This window comes from Triturus cristatus, unplaced genomic scaffold (genome assembly GCF_964204655.1).
Source record: "Triturus cristatus unplaced genomic scaffold, aTriCri1.1 SCAFFOLD_149, whole genome shotgun sequence".
NCBI lineage: Eukaryota > Metazoa > Chordata > Amphibia > Caudata > Salamandridae > Triturus > Triturus cristatus.
In genome coordinates, this window is record NW_028187635.1 from 1,434,496 (window position 1) to 1,456,712 (window position 22,217).

The following is a 22,217-nucleotide window of genomic DNA, read 5'->3' on the forward strand; positions in this document are numbered from 1 at the left end:
ATAAGAACATTTGATGAGGGGAAAAAGAACATGTCACATAGTAGATACATAGCTTCTTGGCATCACAGTTTAAACCTGTCCTTTAGTTAGTCTTAATCTCAATGCTACTTTAATGAAGTTCAATATACAGCACAAGGTCAATGGATCAGCTGCCCTTTGTAAAAACATTAGCGCTGATTTGGCTTGAGTCAGGTTGGCCTTTTTCAAAATATTAATTAAAAAACTTCGCCTTGGAATGGAGTAATAAGAACAAAAAAATACAAAATGAAGGGTGTCCTGCGGAGACAAATTGTCGCAGCCGCAGGCACCCTTCTGCTCAATCGAAACAGTGTAGCCTTGTGGATCAGCTAATAAATATGATAAAAGATTGAGCCTAAAACGAGATATTAAAAATCTGTCCTGAGCATTATACATTAGGCAAAGATAGGGTTCCATTCCCACAGTAGTCTTGATAAGGCTATGTGCGTTCACTGACCCCTTAGTCCCTTCTTCCAACGCTCTACTAGCGTTTCTTTGGGCCAGGAACAAGCTTTTTAACAAGGGTTTATCCTGCGCTCTGATTACTAATGGGTTTGTGAAGAGTTCTAAATGACCCAAACTCTCCAAGGTGGCCTTAACATACTTAAACCAAGGTATATTCATCCATTTTTCTCTTCCTAGACAGTCACTCAATATTAGCCTACTTATCTTAGCTTCTGGGTTTGACCAAATATTGAGCCACGCTGAAATGGGTCTATACTTGACCATGTCTTCAATATATGGCCTCCCTAGCTCTCTATGGGCAATGATAGCGGGGGTACTCTGAGGGATTTTTAGTATAGACCGAAAGATTTTATTTTCCTCCCGCTGTAGTTGTTTAGTATCTGCGAAGCCCCAGACTTCTGCTCCATACAGAGCTTTAGAAAAACAGATGGAGCTATACAGATACATTACTTGTTCTGGGGACCATCTTCCTAGCCTTCGCCCGTAACTAGTCACTGCACCATTTGAAGATATTAGTTTTCCGCATCTCTCTTCTATCAGGGATGTGAATTTTAACCTTTCATCGAACAATATCCCTAGATAGGAGAAGATCTGCACACTTTCCAATGAGTGAGTCCCAATTCTGTGTGTAAACTTGGACTGGGATTTCTTGCCTGCCCTCATTACAAATGATTTACCAAGGTTTACAGAAAGGTCTAAAGTACCCATAAACCTTACGAACCCATCTATTAGAATCTGCAAACTTTTCGGGGTACGAGCTAGTAAAACTGCGTCATCTGCATAGAGCAGGACTGGAATTTGACGCGTGCCAATTCTCGGGCAGTCAGTGTTTAAGGCAATCAGGGTCTGCTCTAAGTTGTTAATATAAAGAGAAAATAAAAAGGGCGCAAGTATGCACCCCTGTCTCACCCCGCTAGAGCACACAAAAGCTTCAGTGAGGCCCCCTTCAATATTATAGCGTACCCTAGCTGTTGTGTCTCTATGTAACTCCCTAAGAATTGTAATCAGTCCCTGCTCAATCGCAAGTTGGCTCATCATTAACCACAGTTTGTCCCTATTTACATGATCAAAGGCAGCCGCCAAGTCCATGAACCCTAGATGGATGGATTCATTACTTGTCATGGTATACTTGGCGACTAACATGTACAGGTTCAGACATTGATCACTGGTTGACCTTCCCGATCTAAATCCATATTGAATGTCCGAGATGATGTTGTTATCCTCGGTCCATTCAATTAGTCTATTAAGGATTACCCTTCCCAGGATCTTAGCAGAGACGTCAATCAGTGAGATGGGCCGGTAACACTGGGGGTTATCCCTGTTACCCTTCTTAAAGATGGTAACAATAGTGGCGGTCGACCAGGTTCGCGGCAGACAGAACCTAATTGCTGCATTTATTACCCTAGTCATTAATGGGGCCCATAACGCCACGTTACTAATGAACAGGTCGGGTGGCACCCCATCGGGACCTGGTGCCTTGTTTTTTGATAGGCCCTCAATTCCCATGGTTACTTCAGCTAGGGTAAACTCAACCCACTGTTCCTGCGGGATAACAACTTCTTCGGGGGCGACGATCATCTTCTCATGGTTATATAAGCTCTTAAAGTGTGAGACCCACTCCTCCGGGAGGATATTTACACCAACCTCCGGGGTGCGGCTATCATGAAAGCAGGGTTTATTGATTATGCTCCAAAATTTTGAAAGATCCCTACTTTCTGCTGCCTCCCTTAGATCGGCCCGCACTTCCCCCTGAAGAACTAATTTCCTTCTTTTAACCTCGGCCTTATATTTTACTCTGCACTGAGTAACCCTGTCTATATTCCTGGGCTTCTGTTTTAGGCTGCTTTTTAGTTCTCTAAGGGCCCGTGAACAGTCACTATCGAACCATCTTGGTTGGTTTGGGATTCTTTTTGCAGTTCGCGTTGTTAAAAGCCCATCAACCAGACTGGTAATCCTCCCAAATGCACTTAATTATTGTGGTCCCTCAATTGTCATGTCAAGACATTCTTCAATGGGCTGTTTCCCTTTCTCAATTAGGGCTCTGTAGAATGCTGAACACTCAATCTTGGCCCACTTGAGCCGCCTTCCTTGGTCTGTCGCCTTCACTAAACCTCCACCCACTGTGCATGTCCTGGGTGAAACCTGGTACTGCAATTTCATTATTAAAGGATTGTGATCACTAAATGGGTTCCACTCAATTCCAACCTCTAAGATCCAGCGCTTGAGGGGCCTGGAAACTAAAAAATAATCAATGATTGACGAGCACCCTCTCCCTTTGAAAGTCGGGGGGAGGGTGCTGTCACTTCCCATGGCCATCATGTCCATTGTGTGTTCCATGTTGTGACTAATCAAAAGCTTACTCAGGACTCTACCTTCCGGTGTATGGGCAAAATGGGGACCTTTTTTAGAGGGACAGCGTGACCAATCAGAGCTTATTGAAAACAGGAAAGGGCATAAATGAGTATTTAGATCGCCCATAATTATGTGAAATGGATGCATTGCTCCATTTGCATATGGATAATCCTTACTCAATATCCAGTCTAATGCTCCCAAAATGCCATTTTCCTCATTACCCTCACCCTGATTATATATATTGTATAGTATCAGGCCAAGTCCTTTCCCCTCGAACCTTACGGCTTGTACATTGCGGGATGGACTTAATATATTTGACCATTTACCTTGCACCCTCAAATCCACATATATAGATAAACCCCCCATAGCTCTGCCAGAGCTGGGTTTTAAGGCTGGAATAAAAAAGCATTTAAACCCCTCTATATGAAAAATGCTATTTTCGGTAACCCAGGTTTCCTGCAGGGCTATTACCTCGAATTTTGTAATATATTCCCTCCACTCCTGATTGTAAAACTTGCTTGCCAATCCAGCCGTATTCCAGGAGATAATATTTAAACCACCCTCTATCTTCCTTGCCTGACCCGATCTTTGAACAGTTTCTTGTACCCCACCTAAGCCTCCCTCCCCTCTTATTCCCTTGTGCCCCTGGGGTGTTCCTTTTTTTTTTTTTTTGTGTAGAAAATGAGGACCCCCTGAAAGTTCCTAGGACAGGGTACAATATATTTGTAGAGTAACAACCTAGGCAATTCTTGTAAACAACAATAGTCAATATTTTCCTTTTTGTAGACAGACCAGTTTAAACAGTGAGACGAAACAGAAAATAAGATTGTGATTCTTTTTTAATTAGAAGTTCTATATACATTCACAATTAAAAACAATTTTATTCTATACATAATAAAAGAATTATAACAGATGTTAAAATAAATAACGGGTTACATAAAGATAAAAGATAAACAAGTGTAGTGGCACAGATTTTTATAGTTCGACGCGCGTTTCGGCGTAGTTTACGCCTTCGTCAGGAAAACTAAGGCCACAATTCCTGTAATAAAAAAACAAATAAACAGATTCTAAATAATGTTTCGTCACTGTTTTTTACAATTTCTACAATTTCTCTCATTAATTGGGTTTAACATCTCTTAGGTCTGACTTGATAATTCAGGATGATAGATATAAGGTATGCCTTCAGTCACATGGTTATAATTATGTATGATCATAGACAAAAACAAGCAATCTCTGGGATATGATTAGCTTCGTAATCTAGGTAAAACATTAACAGAGTACATTCTATTTTTTAACATTCAGCTTATTAGTAGTTCGTAATGGTTTCTATAGAAAGATAGAATAATAGAATAGTATAGAGAAGGAATATAAGGTCTTCATTAGTTTAGTTTTAGAATGAAGAGCAATTTATTAGATGTCTACCTGTATTTCAAGGTTCAGGAGGAGGCTTTTTCCAGGTGGGTAGGCAATTAATCTTTCTTGTTGATGGATACCTATTAATGTGGAGCAAATAGTTAGCTATTTGTATTTAAAGACATTAACTTTATTCTAAGGTTTCTCCGGTTAATTTATACCTTAATTGATGTTTGTTCGCTCAAAAATAGAAAATTTGGAGATGAGCTAGCTATTCTTTTATAGTTGCATTCTGGTGAATCCAAGAATATAGCGCAACCTAAGGCGGAAATAAAGAATACATGACTAGCTAATATTTATATGGAAATATAGCTGCACAGCCTAGTTACTTGTTGGTATCATTGATAGGTTACCTTATTAGATTGAAGATTTGTGTGTCATTGACATTTCTTTTGTTATTTCCGTATAAACGATTCTTATGTATGTTAAAACCTAGAAAAAGTGGAAGTATAATGATGTTAAAGAGCCGTGATATATATCTAACTGCATGTGGAGTATACATTGTATTTCTGTGTGGTGCCGCATTACCTGGTATTTAATGAATTCTTGTACATGCCGGTCTTGATAGAAAGTTGTAGGTAAATAAAACACTGTTGAAGAGGCGTCACAGGTATGATATAACCTAAAGATTGGAAATGACACGGTTTGAATAAAAATAATAATGGTAATACTCGAAGGAAGATGTAGAAATCTGATTAATTGCTGTATTATTGTTACAGACAAAATGTATACATGTACGAAAGGGTATTATTCTTGCATGGTTTAAAAGTACTTTCTGTGATATTCGCTAGCGGGCCTTAATAGAGTCGCTTTGAAAATGAGAATAGTTACTGATTAGTATGGGCGGATAGGTTTTTAATGTGTGTGACACTTAAAAAGGAAACGTATAGACTGTTTCATTAATCTAGATGTTTGCCGACTTTTCATTTATGTATTACAAAAATGCACGGCTACATAATGTGTCACATTCAAGGCGATTGCGAGTTTAAGAATGGCTATTAGTTACTGTGCCCGAATGGGTCTTTAGCACGTGTGACGCTTAACCAGGTATATACACAGTTTGATTTAATTCGATGTTTACTGGCTTTTCGTTCATATATTACCAAAGGAGACGGTTACATAGTGTCTGTATATAGAGCGGTTGACGGGCGTACTTTAGCATATATGCCGATTCAGACGATATGTATACAGTTTTAATTATCTAAATGATTGCCGGCTTTCCGTTCATGTATTGCTAAACGGGACGGCTACATTGTGTGCGTATACAGAATAAATAACGGGCGTTTTTCTATGATTGCTCTCCAACTAATTCAAATTGATTTATAAGTCTCGTACTTGCTCTAACTAGTTCGGTAATCTAATTTATTATTACATATTGGGGATAATGTTAGGTTGCGAGCCATCTTACCTTTCTTTTCGACGCGTTGACGATATCGACCGGGCTCCTTGGATAGCAATTGAAACAATGTATCCCAGTATGTAGCCTTTATATTGGCTGTCACTTGTTAAGGTCGTGTTTGCTAATTGGTGCGATTCTAAAGCCTAACGTATGCGTGTGACGTAGTTCTAGTATGAGGCTTCATTTGCAGTGTGTTTAATTGGCTGGCCTATGAGTTTAGCGTATCGCTTTTCAGATTATATAATGAAGCGATGAAAAACGATCGGAAAGGCGCGCAGTGTGGTAAATTAAGGTGACATGTGTTACTCGTAACAATGTCACAGTTCGTGCTCTTATTATCACAACACAACACAACATCGTTGATAAACGATGTAACCTACAAGTTGCAAGGACAGTTAATGTGTCACAGTTTTACAAATAGTTTAATAAAACGATGTGAAACAATCGAGAAGGCTCAGAGAGTATGCGTATGAAGCCCTCCACCATCCTCTATCTCACTTTCCGCTCTATCGGGGCGTGATGTATCTCCACTGGTGATATTTAGCTGATCAGCGGACTCGACCTCTCTTGTTTCCGGTGATGGTACTAATTGGTCTGTGTTGTTCGGTTGCCACGTAACTAAGGGGGAGGCAGCCTGTACTGTGTTCAGCAGTTCATCTGTCTCAACCCTCAGAATGTTAAATTCCCCTTCATTACTTTGATGTAACATTACGACAGGAGAATGGGTTAGTCAGTCATTATCCTCTAGGAACATGAGGGGGGTGAATCTATTATCCCACATAGCCAAGCCTACTTCCTGCAACTCCATCCTTACTCTCTGACATCCTTGAATTACATGAGGATTTATACGACTTATGTCCCTTTGTCTACCCTCATGATGTCTTTCCATATTTGGGGCAAATTGACGAGGATAAAAATAGTCCAGGGGTAGAGCTTTTATAATCCTGCTATGTGTTGCTATGTCCTCTCTTAGGATGTATTTAACCACACTACTATCCCTAAAGTTGATAATGATGCAGTTTCCGCTGATATCTTTATGCCTGTTACCAAGCCAGTTCACCCTTCTGACTAAAAGGATCTCTCCATCTTTCCCCTGTGGCAAGGGTTTATTACAACTCAGCCAGTGTATGACCTTGTTTTTCAGTTCCTGATGGAACTCCTTCTGATCGCCCTTAAGTTCTGGGACCCCTGTGAGAATCACTACTAATGGGCATGCCTCTGGCGGTAGATTTATCGTTGGGAGGGAAACTAAGGGTGCTAACCTGAGCGCACTCGTTGATTGACAGGGCACTTGATTTGTTTGAAGTGTGTTTGGGGGGCTTAAATAGTCCCTTGGTGTGACATTTGGGTCCTGCCCTTGCACTCCCTTTTGCTGGGACTTCTCCTTTTGGCTTGTGGGCTTCATCTGCTGCATTATGTGAACCTCTCGTGCTGAGGTCTGTATGGCTTGGGCTTGTCTCTCCTCTAAATTGCTAGGTTGTCCCTCATCCGCTGAGGCACAATTGGAACCACTGACACTAGGAGTAAGAGTGGCATCCGATACTGGCTTACATGCCCTATCCCTACTTTTTACTTCGTTGAATATCTTATCCAATCTACTCACAAGTGGTTTAATCTGGCTGGCTATGAAGGTTTCCAGTTGTAATTGCAGGTCAGCCATAATTTGCGACAACCAGAGTGGTGGGATTGCATATTGTTTAGGCTCAGCCTCCCTCCCTGTCCCTATTTTGTTTTTTGATATAAGTGGGGCATTGCCAATTTTAGATCTCTTTGATCTAACTTCCGTTGGGCCGACTTTACGTTTCCTGCATGCCCCTGTTGGTATACCCAAAGTTTGGTCTCCCGTGTCCCTTTCTGATGTCTGCTGGGCACATGGGAGATCCGGAGCACTCGACTCTGGGGTTTGGTGGGGGGAAGATTCAACTCTCTCGCAGACTATCACCTGTGTTGGGGACGATATCTCTAATATTGGGGTCAGGGATAGGCGTCTCTCAGTACGTTCTATTTCGCTAGAGACCGCTCCTATGGCTTTTTGCAACATACGGTCAATTGCCGTGGGTTGGACCTGTAGGGGCAATATGCCGTCTTCCATAGTGGACGGCTTTAACTGGGTAGGTAACCTTAGTTTTGATTTGGTTGAGCGTGTTCTGATTGTGCCTGCCATGCTACCTCTGTTTTACCCTTTAAACCACCTGGTGGTATGTAACAACTTATGCTCCCACCAATCACTCGACAACCCCTACAGGTTTTCCCGTGACACCCGTATGAGTCTTAAACACCCCAAATAATCACCAGCTCCTTTATTCAATGTCTTTTTGTATCTTCCAGGTTGCTCTAGCCACACTCGCAATTCTATATTGATTGGAATCCCAGTAACTTAATGTATAAAAGGGAGTCAGTCCTGAATACTTGCTACTGGTTCTGTTCTACTTGACAAGTGCTTTCAGGTGAATGTTTACTCACAGTTCGATAGGCGGGCTTCCCAATCCTTTGTTCCCAGTCACAGTATCGCTGTTAGAGGGGCGGCCCAGCCCTGCCTCTTCCTGTCACTGACGGGCAAGGACGGGCCCGCCCTTGGCCCGGGCTTCGCCCGGACGCTGCCCGCGCGCGCCCCGCGCTGCGGGGGCACCTGACAGCCTTTATGCTGGTCCGGCGCGGCCGCGTAGCGTCACTGGCGTGCGCGGCCGCAAAGAGTGCTGGGAATTGTAGGCCGTTCCACTCACGGCGGCGTTTGTCCTGGGTGATGCCGTTCCGCTGCCACTACTGTTGAGCCGTTCCCATCACGGGTATCGAAGGCCCAAGAGGCTCTGGCCAAAGGTACGGCGTCCCGCGCTGCGGGGGCACCTGACAGTCTTTATGCTGGTCCGGCGCGGCCGTGTAGCATCACTGGCGTGCGCGGCCGCAAAGAGTGCTGGGAATTGTAGGCCGGTCCCCTCACTGCGGCGTTTGTCCTGGGTGATGCCGTTCCGCTGCTACTACTGTTGAAGGCCCAAGAGGCTCTGGCCAAAGGTAAGGCGTCCCGCGCTGCGGGGGCACCTGACAGCCTTTATGCTGGTCCGGCGCGGCCGCGTAGCGTCACTGGCGTGCGCGGCTGCAAAGAGTGCTGGGAATTGTAGGCCGTTCCCCTCACGGCGGCGTTTGTCCTGGGTGATGCCGTTCCGCTGCCACTACTGTTGAGCCGTTCCCCTCACGGCTATCGAAGGCCCAAGAGGCTCTGGCCAAAGGTAAGGAGGGGGATCCAAATCTATGGGGGGGGCGCATGCTATCTCAGTCATGAAGGGCTGAGGAGTGATAGGGTTGGGTGCAGTGATGTGTGGTGTGTTGATGGGATTGATGGTGTTCAGGGGGGGGATGCCAGAAGGAACCGATGCTTATGGTGTCGGGCCTGACTAAGGGTGAGGGTGTCGGGCCTGCAGGGTGGGGAGGAGGAGGTGACCTGCGGTGTGTGGAAGGGAAGAGTAAGTTGAGTGGGGGACGGAGGAGGAAAAGGAGGAGGAGGAGGGGTGGTGTTGTTTGCCAGTGTGGGCGGTGTTAACAGTTTTGTGCTGGTGCGGGGTGTGGGTTGAGTAGCCAAGTGGGGCATAGACACCATATTATTAATGATGGGGAAGATGTCAAAAAGGTTTACCTTATGGTCTGTGGCTTGGATGAGGATAGTAGCATTATTGTATAAGGTGATAGTAGCTGTCGCAGGAAAGAGCTGGGAGGGGGAAATACCGAAAGCTATACCGTGAGAGGTTTTCCTCGTGGAGGAGATCGAGAGCGAAGCTAGGAAAGCTTTTCTCTATTGGGCTCTTCGTTTCGTGTGGAAAATGAAATCTGTGGTAGTAATCCCACTGTGAGGTGAGAAATAAGGATCATCGAAGAGAGTTTCGGGGTGAAGTTTTAAAAAGTTGTGCCTAAATCGTTTGGCAGATTGTTTGGTGAGATTAGGGGGATAAGTAATGCTATAGGAGTGCGAACCTGCGCGCTCCATGATGATGCGTATAGCACGGTAAGAGGCGAAACGTGCTTAGGGGTAGGTGGATGTCAGCCACGGGCGCCGAGTGATGGTGAGGCTGAGAGGTACACAAGGGAAGGGGGGAAAAAAAAGGGGTCAGCACGAGGGCTTAGAGGTGGAGAGGCTGGAGGTGTGTAGTGTGAGGGATTTACAGTAAATTCACTGAGGGGAAGGGGAGGTCAGGCTAATGAGAGGTGGAGGGTGGTGGGAAACTAGGAAGGTCGTATCAAAGCGAGCGAGCTAATAAAGCAGTTATGTCGTCCATAGTCAGTTTCTATAGCCTATGGGAGCAACCGTGTAGTCCTATTTCCATGTCCATTAGGGAAGTGTGGGCTCTGGGGAACCACCAATAGAGTCTAGTTTCGCTGACCATAGGAGCTGAAAGATGGAAAGGAAGTCCTATTTCAGTGTTGACTGATTTAAGTCGGTAGCTGTGGCCGGTGCTGGGAGTGGACAGGACAGGAGATATTTATGGTCTCGGCCATTTTAGGGGAGAATAAACTATGGTTGCTGCCATCTTAAGTATATCAGAGGACATACATGTGCAAACAAATGGTAGTAGAGTAAAATGCCCAAACAAGCGTTACCTTGAAGAGACCGAAAAGTTTGTTTAGGTGTATAAAGAATCGGCAGCTGAGATGATCCAGGTCCTCTTTTGATTGGAGGGGGAGTTGTGGCCTTGAAATGTTGGAGTCATTTGTATCCAGAATGATGATAATAATTTAGACACTGGGGCAACAACGAGGCAGTGATCGCGTTATTTTGTGGGTTAAGGTCATTTTCTTCGAGATCATCCTAGGGGGCGGGGCCGAGAGGTGGCTTCGAACTGAGGCCCGTCGAACCCCGCTTCCGCCTGTGAGCCCCGAGTGTCCTCGATGGAACAGAACACCGTGGTCAGGAAGGGCAAGCCTCCACAGTTGGCGTTTTGGTGATTAACAATTCTATATTGTACTTGCTGGATACATGATTGAGCGGTTTGCGGTGCCATGGTCATCCATCGCTCCTGTGGGAGGCCTGCGGCGGGAGAGGCCAGGTCGCAGGGTTTGGCCGCTCCGCTGGCCAGACGAGCAGCGGTATGCAATTAGAGCCCCGACGTTCCAATCAGCTGCACGCCGAAGGCCAGACGAGCGGCGGATCGAGATCAGGCCTCGACGCTCCTATGAGCTACACACCGAGGGCCAACAGCTGGCGTCTGTAGCAGCTCCCACTAGAGTTATTTGCGGTGAGATAGGTCACCGGTCACATACGCTCCCGCACTGAACCAGCCAGCTGAGAGCGCCTGGAGGCGGAAAGCAGCGCCCAGCTCCGCTTTCTCCGCGAGGTGAATCGCCGACCAGCTGCCCGGGGAGCACAGTCTTCGGCGTCAGGACCTGCGGGGGAGCAGCAGCACTCACCCCTAGGTCTTGCAGCGATGTCTCCCTCGCGGCTGGCCACCCAGGCACACCAGGGGTCCAGGAGACCGTCTCTGTGCTGTCCTCAGCGTCGCTGTCCTCAGCGTCGGAAGGTGCAGGGGAGCAGCGGGTGCAGCAGCACACAACCCTAGGTTCGTCCAGCGATGTGTCCCTCGCAGCCGCAACCCAGGCTCGCCAGGAGTCCCGGAGACCGTCTCTGCATGCGCACCACAGCAAACGGATGCTGAGGGGCTGCAGAACGTTGCGACGAGGTAAGTTGGGTCGGTCCGGGCGATCCAGTGCTACAGGGCACACGATGCAGTAGAGAGAGAAGGGTAGCTGGCGGGGTTTACCAGGGATATACACCGATGCGATAATCCCCAACCCGGAGCTCTTGCAGGGAGCTCCTACTCAGCAGCCATTTTGGATCAGCCTTGAAAAACGAAGTAATTCTATATGATCATTCCCAAATATCTTAATTTTATCCCCGTTTTAGATGCTTTCGGGCCAATTTACAAGGCTTATAAGTGCACGTGAAAGAGAACTGCAGGGATACGACTGTACTAACTCCATAATTCCTTGGTGTATAGGCCCCGGAATGTGTAAAACACTGGCGAACCTTACAATGTGTTAATTCACAGTGCAGACACCAGGTGGTTCTACCGAGCTTTTCTGACAGGGCCTTTTAGTTCCATGTCAACTCACTCAAGATGACTTGGGCGTACAAGGCAGACACAGCAGAATGTAGTAGGTTACAGGAAATATAAATACGACTTACTCATTGACAGTAACAAATTGATAGCTTAATTTGGCTAAACAAAATACGTTTTTAACAGCGTTCCAGATCTCCTTGTCAGGCTGTGTGGGAAGGTGTCTGTGATACAATCCTACACATTATCATCAAAGTCTTGTAACAAAGATCTCGGCATTTCCCAGTTGCACCCGATGCTGTTTTAGCCTTGCTGATTGCTTTCATTCTCAGCCCCGCCCCGGCTCCAGTAAACAAAACTTTACCTTTTGCTCCTCGAGCAGCCAGGAAAGCGAAACCGCCGTTGGGCCTGGATTGAGGCCAGAGTCCCTGTATTCTGCTTGCTCCCCCGTCGGAGGCCTCTCTCTCCCTGTCATCCAGAAGCCCACAGGTTAGCATCTTGTGATTGTGGGAAAATCACTTAATCAGAATGTGTCCGTCTGTAATGCAACTGGTGCTCATGTAAAGCGCTCTGATTACCTTCGGGTCGAGTTTGCGCTATATAAAACGGCAAAACAAAAAGACTGTGTCACAACTGACTACAAGCCCACTAGAAAAAACTTTACTAGTCTATTATGCGGTTCGCGATAAAACTGTTTCCCTTGGTTCTGATGAGTGTATTTCCGAGACCTGTTTAAAATGACCTATTTTTTATATTCATTATCTGCATTTGAATTCTTAGTTTAACAGGTCACTAAACTCACAGCAAACTCACAACACACAACACTCATGCTGAATCTTAAAGTGGACCTCCTTTTTCGAACGTCCGTGCCGCAGCGCTGTGACGTCACTGTCCCCTGGGGCTATAGCCAGGTCCATTGGAATTAAACGATTTTGCAGCTGCTGTGTTTCCTTATCATTATGGATTTGCCTCATAAACCATAATCTTCTGCATAATTTGCAGATGTACAAAAAAAACGTCAAACGGATCAAAAGTAACTACAAATGCAGCAACTCCCATGGCTGCTCAGTGAATGGCTCTTTGAAAGGTTGACCTGCCCTCTTTCTGTTGCTTGTTGGTCTATTTCGCTGTTAAACTGGAACTAATGAGATGAAACCTTTGCGCGGACAGATGTTAACCTGTGGGAAACTGACAAATTATGGAAATAATGCTATTAAAAAATGTGCCACATTATGCCGTATAATCTCTCTTGCTGCAATATTTATTCACCTCTGGCATAATTTGGTCCTCCTCTGCTGCCCTGTGACCGTGGCTATAGCACTGGGACTTGCCCGTCTGACTGTTCCACAGCGCCAATGACGTCATTATAAACTCTTCTTTAATCGGTGCTACTGCAATGTGACGTCAGCGTCTCCCTTAGACCAAACCCTTAAAACTGCCCAGCACTTCTGGCACACCAGTCCTAGCACCGCAGTTAATTATTTAACTTATTTTAGAGCCATCAATCAATGGTTTAAATCCTACCTTAACCCCTTCTGTGCCACGCCCTTTCCCCCTCCTGTGCCGGGCGTTTCATTAGTGGGTGGGGTTCATGACGAGATAGTCTCGTCATGGGCACAGCGCGACCGTGCTCCATGACGAGACTATCTCGTCATGGGCACAGAAGAGGTTAAAGCTGTTATCAGTGGTGTGACTTATGCCTTTCCTTTTGTGACAATACACAGAGTTCTGTTGCTCCAGAACACTACACAGATGTCCCAAATTACCAAAAACAGTGCAACACAGTAGGATTCATGAAACCGCCTACCGAAGCAGTACCATGAAAACCACAAGGTATTACAACATATTGTGAATTAAAACCTGAACATCAAGCGTCTGAAGGTACAATAGCTCACAGTCATCCAGCACAATTTCCTTGGTGCAACAACATAAACTGTTGCATTGATAAGCACTTATAAGGTCCAGAGGCGAGACCTATTGGCTATGCCAATGCTTGTTCATCCTTCGGTTTTGACCCAGAACAAAAGAGAGACAAAGACAGAAAGGGGAGAACGATAGCACAAGACAGTAAAACAGCGCAAAACCATTGAGAAGGAGAGAAAGGAGGGATGAAAAAGAGCTTGGAAGAGGGCGACAGACAGAAAGAGAAGAGTAGTGGAAGAAACAGCGGTGAGGTGAAAGAAAAGCTTGAAGTTTTGATATTCAGCAACAACCCCAGCATTTGGGACTGTGTGGTCCCTCAGTCGTATTTTTTTTTTTAAACAGTTAGGGAATGCAAATGTGTCCCGAGTCTAATATGTAGAGCCTTCATGCCACCTTATAGCTGTCTCAGAGCACTTAAGGCAGCGAGTGTGTAAAAGTATTAAAACAACAGCCGTAGGCAGAGCACGCGCCCTCTATCAGGGCCTTGAGAAGGAGGCTTGTCTAAGGGAGGGCTCAGAGCACTCTTGGTTTGTGGAAGTTTTAGGATGCTAATGGTTTAAATATAGCGCTTTAAATGTTCTCCCATGTCCTCCATTGTTGCAGCTCATGGAAACCCTCAATGACCCCGGATTTACTCCGGGTACCGCAAGCTGTCTCTTATTCATTCTGTTTCATGGTTTTCAACCATTTGTGCTTGCAGTGAAACTTCTCACTGGACATCCAGGTTTCGCTTTCTGCCCCTTGGCAAGAGGAGACCCACTGTAATTAGGATTTGGTGCCCTGAGTCTCTTCGAGAACCAAGATATCTCTAAACACGAAGCTGCTGAAAGTTTATACTCTGTTCTACTCATAGTGATCCCTGAGTTACTTTTCTGATTTATGGAACACTGTTTTTCTTTTTGACTTTTTTTTATTTCTGGTGTGGTCAGATGCCTCTTTACCAAGCATCAGCCACCATGGGATCAAATTACGAGTAGGGCAAAATGGGAACCGCATGAGTAATATCATCTACCCGACCACGACTGGCCCAGTGTGCCAGCACCTGGATTTCCTGGGTGCGGAAACACCAGACAAACCATCTGGTAACATCATTTTGGGATTTGGTGCAGGTACAGTCAAACCCAGGTCTAGAGCCTGACTGATTCCTGCTAAGATACATGGGAGCATTTAATACCAAGTTCACAGACGTATTATGTTGTAAGCAATGAGCAACTGGTACTAGCGGTATGGTACCAAATACAATGAGTTAAATATATATTATGCATGAAGAGGTAAATGTGTGAAACTCTGAAATGAGCACATTGAAGTTCAGATTGTGATCAATTCAGTTTGAATTGTAGTTCTGAGTGAACAATGCACCTTGCATTCAAGTCTGTGAACTTGAATGCACACTGCATTCAAGTCTGTGAACTTGAATGCACACTGCATTCAAGTCTGTGAACTTGAATGCACACTGCATTCAAGTCTGTGAACTTGAATGCACACTGCATTCAAGTCTGTGAACTTGTTATATTTCGCTAATTAATAGCATGTGTTGACAGCACATGCAGCTGAGTAGCACCATTTGGAATTTGAAAAGATTTAATTGGAGTAGGATTAGCAGTAAGAAACGGAACCCAACCTTAAAAAACGTAAAATTAGCATTTAATACCACCCATTGCCAGGCCGCATCCTCCTCTTCCCTCTCACCAGGACGCACCGCCTAGTCACATGGTAAATGGGAGCATTAATCGCCATGTAACTGAGAGTTCCACGTGGGATTTTGTCTGAAAAAAACATGACTGCAGGTATTCCCCATCCCATGAGAAATAACTTATAATCAGGGCCGCTGGAATTATGCGATTTTACAGCTTCAGCATTTTTCACATAAATATCAATTTGCAGCATTTGCCACATGGTCTATCATCTGCTGCAGTATCTGCAGATTTTAACAAAACAAATTGTTTATAGATCAAATGGATCAAAAGTTACTTGCAGCAAGGTGTTGCAGGGCAGTGATAGGCCGTTTACAAAGGTTTCCTGTTCATCTTTCTGTTGCTTATTGCTGTATCAGTGTCAAACTAGTACTAATAAAGTCAAACGTTTGCCCAGAGAGTCAACCTATGCAAAAAAAGAAAAAAGAAATGATGTAACACTATCACAAAATGTGCTACATTATTCCGCATAATTTGGTGTTTCTTGCCACATAATTTAATCAAGCTTGCCACATAATTTGGTCCTGTCCTGCTGCTTAATTCCAGCGGATGTGGTTATGATAGCTGAAATTATGGGCGTGGATGCTGGCTGGAAACACTATTTCTCTCCACACAGTATACCTGTCCATAAATGTGCATTTCCTGTAATCAGGGCCTATATGTTTTGTCTAAAATGGTCTTCCTGATCTCCCAGTGCTGCCATTGTTGCCATGCAAATGGCCTGCCATTGTGCTAACAATGAGACGTGGTAAAATCATAACTAGTACAGTAGCAATCTTCAAACTTTTTTATACCAAGCCCCCTTAAGTAATGTTTAAGGATGAATGCCGAATACTGTCCGCATATTGTTAGAATTGAGTGATATTTGTGAGAGGTTAAGCGCTAAGAAGGCAGAACAAATGTGATGCACGCAGTGCCTCCCCACGCCTACAAGTGCCTACACAACACCGGTCCCAAATACCTCAACAACAGAGTCACCCTCCACGTACCCAAGAGAAACCTCCGATCAACCAACCTCACCCTCGCCGAAACCCCTCGCATCGCCAGAGCAGGCGGAAGAGCCTTCTCCTACATCGCGGCCAAGACCTGGAACGAGCTCCTGACAGACATCAGACGTGCCCCCTCCCTGAACACCTTCAGGAAGACCCTTAAGACCTGGCTCTTCGGCTAAACAGCACTGCTGACCCTCCCAGCGCCTTGAGACCCTCACGATGAGTAGCGCGCTTACAATTCCCTGATTGATTGATGTATTGTAAATTGCATCCAACGCTGTAAGAATCACACACAGCAAAGCAAGCTTCCCTCACACACTGAACAGGTACAGCAAAGTAAGGCATAGCGCAAGCTTCCCACACGCACAGTGACTAGAAGCCGCTCTGTTGGGGCTCAGGCCCACTCTGCTGGAGCTCGGTCTGCCTTGGCCCCTATACTGGTACACCACCGTTCCAAAGGCACCTCAAACTGCTTTCATCCTCCATTTGTAAAGCTGTGCTGAGATACACAGGACCCAAGGTGCATTAACTGTTCACGAGAAACTCTTGCCTAACTATGGGAACCCCTAACCTGTCCTCCACATACCTCAAGGCAGCCCTCAAATACCTACAACTGGCCTCACTGACCCTCATTTGCACTCATAGACCCTCATCTGCACTTACAGACACCATGCCCTTCCCGCCTACCCCTCTACACGCTCTTGAACATGAAGTATACGTCTGCTGACCCTCAGTCCTGCTTTGCTGGCCCTCAGATATCTGCAAAGCATCTCTGCTAACCCTCAGTGGCAGCTGCAAGAGCCCCTTAATCCCTCTGTGGTCCTCAGAGCCCTGTAGACACCCTGGACTAGCCTCAGATCCTCACAGAACATGCCACTCCTGGCCAGCCTGCTCTCAGTTCTCAGCCTAATGATGTTCCAGCCATCTGCATTCACTGAGGAGCCGGACACTACAACTCATTGGGGCTATCTTTGCTGCAAACAAAATGCCACGTTTAGGCTCCACCCAGTTGCCTCCAGTACATTTATATGAGCACATGCACATATTTTCACATGTTTTTGCACGCCATTAATTACCACAGTCCTGCAGGTTAGTAGCAATGTTAATACATCTTCTACAGAGCACTGCATATCACTTTAAAACCTCAGTTTCAAATACAAAGGGGGAGATTTACCCAAAAAAGTCAAGCAGCGCAGCCCCCCACGAGGCTGCGCTGCGTTGTGCAACAGGGGGGGAGAGAGCAGGGGAGCGCCTTATCTTCAGAGATACGTCTCTCTCCTCCCCTTTCCCTTGCGCTGGTACTATTTTCAGGTGCCGTGTGCCATCCACACACCTTAGCTCTAGGGTGTGTGCATGAGTCAAGCATAGGTTTTGTACAGGAAGGGTACCCTTCTTGTACAAAATACTATGCCTAGACACAATGGAAAGCTTTTACCACTATGCAGTACTCATGCAAAGTCGGAAAAGCACAGAGAAATTAAAGCATTTCTCCTAGTTAGTGCCTCCTTTAAAGTGGCGTTAACTGTCAGCTCAAAACCATGTCTACAAATCTTTGTAAATATGGTTTCTTGTCAAAAGGCATGGGTGGTTGCATGGGAACGCTCACGTTCCACCCGTGTAATGCCACATTGGCGCTAAGTAACGCCAAGCAGTGCTTCGCGCTGCTTTGTCCTACTTTCAGGGTGACTTCTAGCACAAAACAAGTTTAGCGCTGGAAAATAAATAGCAAAAAAAACATTTAGCGCTGGTTATCATCACTTTAGTTACGCTAACCCAGCGCAAAATGTTTGTAAATCTCCCCCTACGAATCTATCCTAGTATATCAGTGCATTCTCTTTTTCTAACCTGTAGGTCAGAAGATCCTATCCTCTGAAATAGTTTAAAGGGTTATGCCCCTGCAGCAGACATCTCTCTGCGATCTTTGCGCCATGAGTTTGAATGTTCGTGGGGCGTCATTCTTAGCAAGCTAAGTAAAATTAATGTCATTGAGTTGGGTGTCAATATTAAGTGGCAAAAAACATTTCTGTATCTATTTGTGCTACATGAATAGTCATTATAAATTTGTTACGTAATTAAACTATTATTCTCTATTGTGCACTTATGTCATGAATCCGAATTATGGAAAACAGGATTGATTTCTGAACCGGGCAGTTTAGCCCACCATGTTGCCTTCTTCCACACCCAGTTAGACACTCAGTAGGGGTTTCGCCCATTTTTAGAGGGGAGGGGAGGGGACTAAGGGTGTGTCTATAAATGCAATAGCCAATAGCCTACACTCTACTCATGAAAAGGGGCAAGCTTTCAGCGTCAGGACCAATGCAATTGAGGGAGAGGTGCCTGGAAGGGGGGTTCTTTGGAAAATACATTATATAAGCAGACCCATTCTATCAGTAGTCAAGAGGCAGTGGTCTGGGAGGATGTGCTGCTGCCTGGCCCTAATGTGTTCAAGAGTTGGAGGGCGGCTGGACCTAGCAGCCATCCTCCCTCAGCCAGGTTGGGAACCCACCCTTCTTCAAGAGAAGACACAGACTTGAGAGACTGAAGTATTTACTTTGTAGACCTGAGGGTGATTCTAAAAGAGAACTCTGTCCATAGGATAACAAAGGTGCTTGAAGACCTCTTTGCTGTATCATCCAAGGAGCCCACCCAAGGAGAGCTACTTTATGCCACCTTAATTGCCCACTCTGTCTAGAAGCCGGGTAAATCAACTTTTCACACTAAAGAATAATCAATTATAATTAATAAGTGGACTGGGGGATCTCCCTTTTGTTTACATAACAGAACCTTTAAGGGAGCTTTATTTCTGGGTTTCTCTGCACCCCAATACTCAAAATAGCTTGGGCTCCCCTGAGGGATACAACCCACAGCTTGAAGACCTCGGTGTACTATAGTATAAGATAGCTTTAGTAAGTAACTGTCACCATGACCAGCTATCAATATGTTGCTTTTATATGGCTGCTAAGCAAGATATTTTACCCACAGCAGTATATGTCTAATGTTGTCAGGCTCACAGACCGCCAGGTACATTCACTCCAGAAAAAGCAGCATATGCGTCGGAATCTTTGGCCAAAAAAATACATTATGGCCTTAAGAGTAGGCTGTGGAAGCTTTTGCAGACTGGCTGGTGACGCCTTGAGCAGCAGCGAGAACAAATAGAAAATATAAAATGGTCCATAAATCACTTCCGTGGTGTGGGAGGTTACATCCAGGTGAGCATAAGAAGAGACAGCACAAGAAGCGGTCAGATTAGTTGCTCCTTGCCTGGAAATGTCTTGAGTTGTTGTTAGCTGTAGTGTCAGTCATAAGCTTTTATTCGATATGCAAGATATCTTGTAAGCACATAAGAAAAATACAATTATTACAGTAGATACATAAAAACACAAGCTACAAGAAGCCAGTAGGAAATTTATAAAAAGATAAAAAGGACATAGATTGCCCGTTAATAAATTAACTAAAGAGAATTAAACAGCTACTGACAATTGCAAAATTTTTAAAGTGGTCCTGGCTCATTTGTTGTAAGAGATTGGAGCAGGACTAGACCTGATTTGCATATGGTTGGAACATGTCTGAAACAGCACTGCGGAAGAATAGACTGGAATGTGCCAGGAGTTATTTTTGGAATTTTATATAAACATACTTGCTTATCTCAAGTACCAAACTGCAAAAATCTGCAAAATCCACTTCCTTCTCCCTCCCTTGTGGGGTGCCGCAGGGATCGGCGCTTAACCCCACACTTTTCAATGTGTACATCACCCCCCTGGTGAAGCTTATTCTGAGCTTCGACCTGACTGTACTACTATCCTATGCGGATGACACTCAGATAGTGGTGTCCGTTTCGTCTCAGTTTGAAAGTGATGCCAACAATTTATGCAGCTGGATGGCTGCAGTTGCCAGCTGGATGAAGAAGAATTGTCTTAAATTAAATTCAGAAAAAACTGAGGTGCTGCTCTTTGGGAAAGACTCCTTTTGGAATGGATCCTGGTGGCCTCAGGAGCTGGGTGACCTGCCCAAGCCTGTGCAGAAGTAAAAAAAACATGGGAGTCATTTTTGGCACCAAATTATGATTCGATGCTCAGATCAATGCAGTGACCTCTGGGGGATACTTTATGCTACGAGTTCTCAAAAAAATTCTCCCGTTCATCCCAACGGATTTACAGGCGACCATAATGCTGGCCCTTATAGGATCCAAACTGGATTACTGCAATGCCCTTTATCTTGTCACCTCGAAATATTTGCTAAAAAAATTGCAGTCCCCACAGAACGCGATGGCCAGAAACCTCTTGAACATCCCTAGCTTTAAACCAGTATCTCACCTGCTACACGGTCTTCATTGGCAACCCTTGGAGAAGAGAATCTCATTTAAGTCTCTGTGTTTAATACATAAGGCTCTTCACTGTACTGGTCCGCTCTATTATCAGGAACGATTCAACTGGTATGCGCCCAGTAAAACACTAAGATCTAGCTCGACGCACATGGTCCTGATCCCCAGAATTAAACGAGCAAACTGGGGCCGCAGAATGCAGACCTTCCGGGGGGCAAAGTTATGGAACTGCCTCCCTCTTGCCCTCCGGTCTCAATCTAGCTTGCAGCTATTTAGAAAGCAGCTAAAGACCTAGTTCTTTCCCTCTGGTAACAATAAAGTTACTCAGACCTAATTCGGCTTGTTGCTATGTCCTCAGTCCTTGATCCGCTTAGTGATAAGACACCTTCGGGTAATGCGCACTTTATAAAATCACTTCATTCATTCATTCAACTCTATCGTTCTATAAAGGGGAGTTATATTCTTCGGGAGAAACTTACTGGCGTTCGAATACAAACTATATATTTGGAAGTGATGCTTGCAGTCCCTGGTGTCACACCTGCTCCGCCAATCCAAGGACCGTCTAGGATCCTGGCCCTGCCAGGGTTTCTGTCCCCTCTCTGCCTCCCTGCTCTGGGGGCAGGGGGAAGCAATCTCCCAATGTTTTAAAAATGAACGACACAGCCCTGGAGTACCACCTTTTTGTCGCAAGTCGCTGGGTTCCTCAAGCTCGTGCACAATTTCTTGGAGGCGCTCTTTTTTCCAGGGCCCACACCTGCCCCCCTGTTTTTAGGTCTCGCCTACGCAGTGTGCATGCGCTGCTTAGGATGGCCTTTAGCTGTCGCTCTGCTCATTTTCAAGCACACACTCGTGTTTGTGGCGGCATCCACCTTGCGGGAGCGAGCAGGGGCGCGCCACGAGTGCAGTGCTTAAAAATGAGCAGACTGCGCGCACGCACTACTCCAGGGCTCACCTCCTGCTCCCCCTCTCTCTGACGCAGATAAGCAGAACAAAGGCAATTCTAAAACAGAGCTGTTTTTTCAATGCTCATGTCTGCCTCTGAAACCGACCTTGGTTTGCATTGTATAGTTTATTAATGTTTTCACTTCAGAAACATGTCAGAAAGCTTTTGCTGTTGTTTCACCAAATCTTTTATTTCATTACTGACAGAAGGTTCATAACTTGAACACACTTAAGTTTAATTCTGTTGGGACTCTGCTGTTGCATGAAATCTCCAAGATTCCGAGTTTTGTGACTACATGCATTAACATCTTGTCTTGTGACAGATGACATTGACATAGACTCCATGTGGTGTAAATTAAGTTAATTCAGGCTGCTGACTGGCACACGCGGGGAGCTGAGAAATACAGCCAGGTTTCACAAGACAAGTCAGTACACAAGATTTCACCGAGCGCACACACACCTGAACAAACTGGGCGTCTACATAAAAGGAGCTTAAACCGACTGAACACCGGAGGCAAACTTGTTTCTTTTCTTTGTGAGCCACTCTCACTGCAGGCACGATAAGTTTTTTTTTTAATTAAAGGAGCATTGCGCTTTAATGCGCTTTAACTTTTATTGCGTCTAATATTCGGTCTCTTTCTGCTCTCCCATATGCCC

At 45.2% G+C, this 22,217-nt stretch overlaps 1 protein-coding gene and 1 long non-coding RNA gene across 6 annotated transcripts in view; one reads left to right on the plus strand and one right to left on the minus strand.

Annotated features, from left to right (window-relative positions):
• Nucleotides 1–3,762: 3,762 nt before the first annotated feature.
• On the minus strand, nucleotides 3,763–12,251 carry LOC146771008 (uncharacterized). 5 transcript variants are annotated; one of them, XM_085640361.1, is made up of 5 exons: nucleotides 4,777–10,581; nucleotides 4,602–4,680; nucleotides 4,410–4,507; nucleotides 4,258–4,328; nucleotides 3,763–3,874 (listed from the first exon to the last, which is right to left on the minus strand). In XM_085640361.1, exon 1 carries the CDS (start codon nucleotides 7,809–7,811, stop codon nucleotides 6,378–6,380), a length of 1,434 nt encoding a protein of 477 aa, XP_085496487.1. In that variant the 5' UTR covers nucleotides 7,812–10,581; the 3' UTR covers nucleotides 3,763–3,874; nucleotides 4,258–4,328; nucleotides 4,410–4,507; nucleotides 4,602–4,680; nucleotides 4,777–6,377. The 5 variants fall into 5 exon arrangements, 4 of the variants coding, with proteins under 4 accessions (XP_085496487.1, XP_085496486.1, XP_085496485.1 ...); XM_085640360.1 differs by having other exon boundaries at nucleotides 4,258–4,507; XR_014975315.1 differs by adding an exon at nucleotides 12,053–12,251 and having other exon boundaries at nucleotides 3,770–4,507; nucleotides 4,777–4,870.
• Nucleotides 10,587–22,217, plus strand: part of LOC146771009 (uncharacterized) — a 52,054-nt gene continuing 40,423 nt past the window's right edge. The window contains exon 1 of the long non-coding RNA XR_014975316.1: nucleotides 10,587–11,310. This is a non-coding gene — a long non-coding RNA (uncharacterized LOC146771009). The remainder of the gene's footprint in view (nucleotides 11,311–22,217) is intronic.